The 9,149-nt window shown below is 29.6% G+C and overlaps 1 protein-coding gene across 4 annotated transcripts; it reads right to left on the reverse strand.

Annotated features, from left to right (window-relative positions):
- Positions 1–395: 395 nt before the first annotated feature.
- LOC145322158 (uncharacterized) lies at positions 396–8,928 on the reverse strand. 4 transcript variants are annotated; one of them, XM_080163970.1, is made up of 15 exons: positions 8,807–8,928; positions 8,131–8,327; positions 8,027–8,069; positions 7,288–7,319; positions 6,885–7,022; positions 6,376–6,582; positions 5,536–6,298; positions 5,085–5,287; positions 4,915–4,964; positions 4,805–4,852; positions 4,323–4,429; positions 3,919–3,986; positions 2,116–2,184; positions 1,314–1,418; positions 396–726 (listed from the first exon to the last, which is right to left on the reverse strand). In XM_080163970.1, the coding sequence occupies exons 1-15, from the start codon at positions 8,868–8,870 to the stop codon at positions 607–609; spliced, it is 2,214 nt and encodes a 737-aa protein (XP_080020096.1). In that variant the 5' UTR covers positions 8,871–8,928; the 3' UTR covers positions 396–606. The 4 variants fall into 4 exon arrangements, with proteins under 4 accessions (XP_080020096.1, XP_080020094.1, XP_080020095.1 ...); XM_080163968.1 differs by having other exon boundaries at positions 7,267–7,319; XM_080163969.1 differs by having other exon boundaries at positions 7,288–7,328.
- Between the last annotated feature and the right edge of the window lie 221 nt (positions 8,929–9,149).

Consider the following 9,149-nt stretch of genomic DNA (forward strand, 5'->3'; position numbering starts at 1 on the left):
TTACATATATTTTTATGTTTCTGTACTTAGCTACTTTGGAATGTTGTCATCGTTGTTGAAACAAAGAAGAGTTATATAGTAATAAAGATCGAACAACATACAGACATATTGACAGACGCGAACACTTTTATAGTAGATTTGCTACAAAAAAAAATATTTGTTTGCAAATAAAAAATTTGAACAACAATTATTCTTTTGGCTAATAGCTAATGCCCAATCCTAATAAATAAAGTAGTGAGTTTTTTTGATTGAAACTTAAGATTTTCATAACTACTCAACCGATTGAGTTCGCAATTTAGGGAAGCTTCACAAATAAAAAGGGATGGTTAAAGCTTTTTTTCTGCCCTTCCACTGTACCCCTCGAATACAGAGACCCTGGATGCTAGGGGCTAAGCCGCTAGTAATTAATATTTATTTGCTGAAACTAAGAACAAATTGATAAAAACAATATCTATTACCCTGAGTTACACATAAATTATATATTTAAATAGAAATTTTGGATAATAATTACAAAAATATTTTTTTTAATTGTCTGTAGGGTTTATTAAAAAATAAAAGTGTGGGGGAGTGGCTAGATGGTCCACAATCAACACAAGTGATTATTATTTAATATTTATCTTTATCTTGATTAAGAATAAAAGCAACCATGTAATTATCATCATTCTTATCAGTGTTGTATTCCACCATGTATCTGTGCAAGTCCACGTTCTCATACTTGCTAGCATCCTACAAATGGATATATTATTACTTGGATGTTACAAAAGATTTTCATTTCTCTTATTAAGTGAATCTCGCAGCGGGCTAAAATAACGATCCACCCCCTGTACACCATACCCTCCCCTACTAAAGTATGAATGATTTGACCAATAAATGGGTTCCTTGTTAGCAATCTAAATTGACGACAATTTTTACCCTGTCATAATATCCATGTATATTCTATATCCATTATTCTGGATTAGAAGTTTAACAATCCACATGAAAAACACTCGTCACAATGGATATGTATAATACGTGGATATTGTATTCAACTAAATTAGTAACAGTTTAATTTTTTTTATAGATATATCCCCGATAATCAAGTCGTGATGTTTGTCTGTCTGTCTATCCGTGTGTTTGTATCAAAAGATTTTTTTACCGCTAAACATATAGGAGTCTTATTTACAGTGAGGCTTCTTGTAGGTCTTGGAATGAGATTTCTATATTTTAATAGTCTCGGAGAACAAAATACGGGGTAACCATCTGATTTTACTTTTTTTCGGTGACAATCAGACATTTGAAATGATAGAGTAGCTTTGCTACTTGAAAATACTTACTACAATAGTATTAACAAGACTATTGGCATGGTATCTAAAATGATAATCATTTCTCACACCCTGGAAAAGTCTGCTGTATTTTACAACTTCTTGGAACTCTTTTAACTAAAAATAAAATATAAAATGAGAAAGATTTTTTCAGTTTGCCTTTAAATTTACTGAAAATCAAAAAATTTCATTATATTTTAAAGTTTTCTTTTATTTAGGAAGTCTATGTGCGTAATGGATATAGAATTCGTAGATATTCTTGCATACCCTGATAAAATGTTTTTTCCCAGCTGGCTAATTTAACAATAACACCCCATCCCCTTTACTTTACCCTATCCTCTCTCCTGACCATGGAGGAACGTATTGACTAATATCTAAGGACTATATTAGCAACCTAATTGACGACATACAGTCCCCTATCACAATATCCACGTATTATATATCCATTGTTTGTGTAAGTATGTACCAAAAGATCTCGCTTACAGCTGTAGATCAATAATATTTTTCTTTGATAAAATCTATGTTTATTGATACGAAGAAAGGTTTTGTGATTTTTCTTCAAATATAAAACAACACTATTTGATAATATGCGAAAGTGTTAACAACGTTTTTAAGTAGTAAGTAAGTCTTTTTGTTTTGTCAGTTAAAATCCTGCTTATTACCGATCCCATGAAGTATAGGGAAGCTCAACATTTCATTTTAGTCACAATATAAGTCTTTAGTAGGTTTTAGGTTATTATTCCTCCTTGAGCCGCAGCCGCTAGTATCTCCATATAAGTTCGCAGCCTCTAACTTCAAAAATTAATTTTTTTACCTTGATATTTGGATCATTTGGTAAGACAAGAGCTATAACCTTTAAATGATTCTCCATCTCAGGGGGAATCTAAAATAAAATGATTTTTAGTAGCTAAACTACTCTGCATTTCTTCATTCTTCATATTTTCACAAAGTTTCATTAGGATTCGTCTATTAATTGGGGTGCTACGTCGATTCCTACATTTTTAAATTTTCATGATTTTCTCAACTCCTATTCAAGATAAACAGCTGAAATTTTCAGGGATTGAATACTTTCATATTCTTCATACTTTTATTAAGTTTTATCGAGATTTGCTTATTTGTTGGGTTGCTAATTCGATTCCTAGATTTTTAAGTTTTCATGATTTTCTTTAATCCTATTCGAGATAGATGGCTGATATTTTTAGGGATTTAATAAGTTAACAGTTTACATATCCCCACAAAGTTTCATTAAGATTTGCTAATTAGTTGAGGTGCTAAATCGATTCATAGATTTCCAAGTTATAAATTTTTAAGGTTTCGTGATTTTTTAGTTTAATGTTTTTTAATGAAAATGCTCTGTAGTTCATTTTTTTCGGATATCCATTCATAATTTTGTAGCTTTGCTACTTATGGATGTTGTCATCCTTGTTTTCTTATAAAAACTAAACATCTGCTCTATATAACTCTTTTTTTCCATTTGTCTAACCATGTTATTTTGTGTCTCGCTATTTATGGATGTTGTCATCCTTGTTTTGGGGCACGGGAAAATAAGGGATTAATTTATTCGACCAATACAAAAAAAATGTTCTTTCCACAACCCCTGTCCCAACTTCCCAAGTCTACTTTTTAAATTTAATTGTTACAACGAGTGTCATGTGATATATTGTTTTATTTTTCACGTTTCACTTCCCTGCATAATGTTTTTAAGAAATGTAATTTAAATCACGCTTCAAAAATAATTCAAGTTTGGTCAGTATATGTAACAAAGATTTAGTTACATAACGATATAGTGAAATTTTTAAACATGGACAATTTTTAGTTTAAAGAAATCAACAAGTGTAACTTAAGTTCAGTTTAAACATTTTATAAAATAAAGATAACAACAAAGCAAAGCACAAAAAAAACATGTATGGAATATAGAATAGTTATTTCTTGCATCGTATTATTAACAGCTTTCCGCTGATTTAGAATGTACAATTATAAGATTAAAACCAGTTTTTTTAGCCCTGAGGAGCCGAAGGCACCGGCTAAAAAAACTGGTTTTAGTCTTGTGATTGTACATTTTTATAATCGTAGAAAGCTGGATATAATACGATGCTAGACATAGTTTTTTCGTATGGATGAGAACCGGTTTTTATCCACCGGATTGGAATGAATACGAGAATAGTTATTTCTCGCATCGTATTATAAACGGCTTTCTGCGGATAAAGAATGTACAATTATGAGATTAAAACCAGTTTTTTTAGCCCCGAGGTGCCGAAGGCACCGGCTAAAAAAACTGGATTTAATCTTATAATTAGTACATTTTTATATTCGTAGAAAGCTGGATATAATTCGATGCTAGACATAGTTTTTTCGTATGGATGAGAACCGGTTCCTATCCGACGGATTTGAATAAATACGAGAAAATGTGTTAATAAATTAAAAACAAATCTATCAAAAATCACGAAACCTTTTATATATGTTTAATGTATGTATTCATATTTTATAGTTAACTGTAGTATGACTGAAAAATTTCAAAAACTTCAGCCGTCTATCACATATAACCCTATATGTACCTGACTGAATGACAGAAGGACATTTCTTATTAAAGAGTACCTACTATTTAAAAATATATTACCTTTCTATTAAATCTATCAATTGGTATACACAATGTTCTGGTAACAGTTCCATTAATATTTGGACGCACCTTGCGTTTTAAATGTCGTTTTTTCAATATTTTTTAACAACTAATAGATATGTTTATACAATACATAGATCTACTAAACTTAACAACTAGAAAAAAAAGTAATCTATTTTGTATGACCCAAACCCCGTGGACCCTAAGCCGACTTTCAATTTGGTCTTTTTATATCAGCCAAAAGCATTGGGAATATTAAAACAGGATAGTCGCAACAAAAGAGCAGAATGCAATTTGATACCAACAAGATTCAGGTAGTTGTTTAGGTTAATTATCTATACTTTACATATGGTATCCTACTTCTCTAGGGCTACCCGTCAATTTTCTATAATAAAAGACATTTTCCTCCATGGAGAGCATATTTGTAGCTTTTAATTTTCTATTTTGTTTATTATCTCCATTGACATATGCCAGCAATGATTTGTACATATCAGACTCCAAGCCATACATCCTGTATGAATTAGGGCACAATTCATGATTAAAATTTTATTGAGTAAAGTTTATTTTTCTCTTCTCTGTATTGTCAATTTCTTCAATAACACACGATCATTTCCTTGTCATACCCTGCTAGTGTTTTGCCCCTAGCCTCCTAGGTTATTATTCTTTTCTTAGTCTTTTTCACTATTCTTAGGTATCTTTCCTGGAATATTAGATCTACCAATTGAAAGACTCAGCTTATTTTAAATTCCATTAAAACTAGGATAATTTTCTCTATCTTAAAATTTGTTTAGGAGTTTTAATTTCACTTTTATACTGAAAGTTTTGGCATAAGATTTCACCTTTGCTTCTAATTGATGAAAAATATTTTTGTAATCTTTAAACTTACTTTTCAAAACTTGTATCATCTTCTTTAGGTATTCCATCTTGATCTGTTCTAAAATTTTCAAAAATAATGATTTTAAAAATATTTTTGTTTTAAATCTCTTTTAATTTTACCTTGCCACACAAGCTTTGTGAACTGCCTGGAATTTTAATTCTGTAAAGTCCTAAAAAGTAATCTTTAAGAAAAAAAAATTGTGCAGTAAGTTTGTTATACTTATAATGAAATATATCTACTAAATGCATAAATAAATTATGATAATTGAAGTATGTAAAAAATTCTTAACCTTGTAAATTGTAACAACTTTGTAAAGATTATTCTCATTCTCATCAGTATCTTCAGCACTATTGTTATATATATCAATATTTTCATTTTCAGGAGTTGTATTTTCTATACTTAAGTTCTCATCCTTATTTTCATCATAAATCCTATTTTTATTCTGGTCATCTTCATATTTATTCCTTTCTTCAAATTTCTCCACACTATCCTCTAGAAAATTAAAAATGTTAATTAGTTATCTATTGCTTTTTATTCTAAACAGCTTTTAATATTATGATTGTACATTTTCATATCCGTGAAAAATTGTCTGTCATACAATGCTGTACATAATTTTTCAGTATGGCTGAGATCCTATTCTAATCGTCTGGTTTTAAATCGGTTATGAAGCGGTACTGGAAATAATATTATACTGTGTTTTCAATGGTATTTAAAACAAAATATGATTAAATAATCTTTACTTTCTGTTAGATGTTCCAATTCACCACTTGTTAAAAGAATGTCATCTTCAGCATCTAGCCCTAAAAATACATCCTCATTCTCATCCTCTTTTTTCTCAAGTTTCTCTAAACTTGAATCTTCATGAGTTTTGGTTTGATCATCTATACGCCTATTTTTGAGATATTTACTTCTCTCTTTATCAACTTCATCTATTGTTTTGGTGACAGGTTCTTTTTCAGCATATTTACCAGATTCATCATCTTCATATTCTAGTGGAGGTTGATCAAATCCAAATTGCGTCACTTCTTTCCCTTTTTTCTTTTTATTCTTTTTGCCTGATTTATTTTCAATATCTAATGATGGACTGTCAGATTTGTGCTTAAACATGATTTCCATCTCTCCATCTTGTAGAACTTTGTCAATTTTATCCACCACCTTCTTTTCTGCATATTTCTTGTAAAGTGATTCTTTATTAAATGGTTCAAAATGTTTCCCATTTGATTTGTGATCTTCTTCCAGAATAGAATAAACTTTATCTTTGACTTTATCTTTAAATTCCTTAACAAAATCTGTATTAGAAGGATTTTTTCTGTTTTCAATTGATTTGTCATTTGGATTTTCAGTTAATGGATCAGAATCTGATTTTGCATCTAAAATCAACTCTTTACCATTAATGTTTTCTTCATCATCAAGAATGCCACTTTCTTCTAAAAAGCTTTCTAAGTCTCCCACATCTTCTAACTCATCTGAATTTTCTTTAATAAGAGCAATTACATCGGGATCCTATAAAAGTTTATCTTTAATTACTAAGTCTAAGTTTTAAATTAAGTGTTTTAACAAAACTTGCGAACTTTTGTTACCTTTAATATATTTTGAAGAGTTTCATCATCTAAAGAACTATCATCCATATTTCCACCAGAACTAAGATCCTCACCTCCACCCACACTTGGCAGCATCCTATTTTGTACTTTATCTGCAGATTTTTTCAACTTGGTAGCTTTTCCATTTTCTTCTTTTTTATGATTAAGAATGTCATCAGGTGTTATAGGATCAATTATCTTATCATCCTAAAATTCATAATAAAAAATATTATTTTTTTTCTTTAAAACTGATGTAGATTTAATGGTGCTTTTTCTGAAAGTTCATATTGAGCACTGAAACTCCCCAACCTTCCTTGTTTTTAAAATAAATTAAAAATAGGATGGGGGTAGCTTTTTCCCCTATGTCTATCCCTTCTGCCTATACTGGTGGTCCCGTAACCATGTACCTAAAATAATCTTACCTAACCTCCTAAAATAATAAGCAATCAAATGTAAAAACAAATATTTCTGTACTCAACAAGGCACTTTACAAAAAATTTAATTCATACCTTGTTATTCTTTTGAGTTGGATCAAATTCAACTTTTTTATCATTGGCTTCTGATGGTTCGCTTTTAACTGCATCAGCCATTGGAAAATTATTGATCGTTTGATATCCATCTTCACCGTATAAGCTGGATTGAGTTGTCTGTCAAAACATTATCATTAAATTCAATTTAAAGTGATCACAAAGTATTTTTTTTAAGTGATAAATATCAGATTTACTTAGTTATCTATTCAAATTGCTTTGTAATCACTTTAAATGACTTTCAAGTCTATAAAAATGGTTTTAGTAATTTTTTCTTTACTTTCATGAAATATCTTTATTTACTTTAAATTTTGTTTGAAAAAAAAGATAAAAGTATTTTGATTTTGAAATAAAATAAAGTTTCCTGAGTTAAATGAATTTGTCCCTGAATATCTGACCAGGATTTCCCTGTGTCTTCTGTATCAACTAGAAATAAATTTAAATTGTTTTCTACAAAGTTTAACTAAATTTGTGACTGGACTTGAATTTAAAATTAGAAACTCATTGTCTGGGTTTAAAGTTCAATTGATAGATACAATGTATTTAATGACCACACAATTTTTATATCTTATCTTATTTTGTAAAGTGGTTTGTTTGTTTTTTGTCTATAGCTAAGGATCTTGCTAACGGTTGGACCGATATGGTTCTCCTTTACAATATAGCTTCTCATAGGTCCAGTGAAGGTTTTCAACTAATTTTGAAACCAGAAACCATCATCCTAAGAGAAATCGCCCTTCATCCATTTTTTTTACTTTTTCCTTTAAAAATTGAAAATGTGTAGGTGTCAACTACCCCGTCTAGTAGCCCTAGAGGGCTCCAGTATATATATATAAAAAAAACTATATATATTTAAAAGCCTAACCAAATGACTCAGGCAGTTTGCATGATCTTAAGCTTTAAACATACAGAGTTTGTTATTTTTTCTTTATTTTATTACTTTTGAAAAGTAAATAATTATATTGTTACTTTTCAAGTATGAAAGTTAGAATTTGAATCCATACATATACACTTGATTTATTACACCACTCAGGTTAGGCAAAGTGTAAATGATAATGATTGATTACATTTACAAAACTCTACACAAAATAACTTTTATTTTAAGTAAATTTAAAAATATTTAATTCCTGGTAAATAGTTTTCTACAGGAGCATTTTCTACACCAACATCCTAAAAAATAAAATAGTTTTGAAAATTTAGCTGATAGGTAATTCTAAATATTAATCTTTACCTCAGAATAATCCTCGTACAAAGGATCTGCTGCATCTTCAAAATTATCCTCATATTTATTTGCTCCAGAATAGATGTCGTCTTTTTTGTCAGCATAACCAATATTGTCTTCTCCCTTGTTATAGTAACCGGAACTCTTCTTAGGTGGTGCATATATGTCGTCTTCATACCCGCTTGTCTCTGTCCTCCCCTGCGCTCCTTTATGTGATGACATGATAAGGTTGTTATCTACTGGGATATTATAGTCATAGCAAACTAGTTTAGAGTTAGAGTTGGGTGTGAATATAAAGAAGCAGGGCCCTGGAGACGGAGTTTTTGAGTTCAGACGACCTAAAATTTTCTACAACACTCAAAGGCTTTTTTAATCTAAATAATTTTTCACAAATTGGTCAAGTCTTCCAAAACTCATTTATTCAAGAGTGTCCCGTTTTCTTAACTTTATTTTCTTGCAAAGGAATTTAATTCTAAAAATTCTAATAATTATTAAATGTTGAAATAATAACACAATCTATCACATACATTATTTAAACTAGCGTCTAAGTGGTTTTACTATATTACCAAATACATTTAGTAAAATATATTTTTTAAAACTTCACTTTCTCTTATATTGTATTAATTTTCAAAATGCATAACAACAAAGCATTAAAATTTTTATTTATTCCTTTCATGAGCAATACCTGATTTTGGGTACCCATATGAAGCGGTAACAATGAGACTGAGGAAGAGCAGATGGATCAACATGTGTAACCTGAGTCCAGCACTGTACTGGCAACTACACCTATATCATTACATTTATCACAACATGATTCATTACATAAAAGTTGGAGTTTTACAAATGAAAAAAAAATAATCTTGGTTGTAACAATTTTGTAATGGCTAAGTTAATCTTGTACAGAAATTTTTTTTTGTTAGATCTTTAACATTTTTTCTTTAATTTTATTTTGAATATTTATTGTTATTTGTTTATCTGGGAAAAATCAGGCAAGCATCAGAAATCATATTATTATAGATTTATACAAA

Source organism: Acartia tonsa, chromosome 6, assembly GCF_053477335.1.
Source record: "Acartia tonsa isolate MP-2025a chromosome 6, ASM5347733v1, whole genome shotgun sequence".
Classification (NCBI taxonomy): domain Eukaryota; kingdom Metazoa; phylum Arthropoda; class Copepoda; order Calanoida; family Acartiidae; genus Acartia; species Acartia tonsa.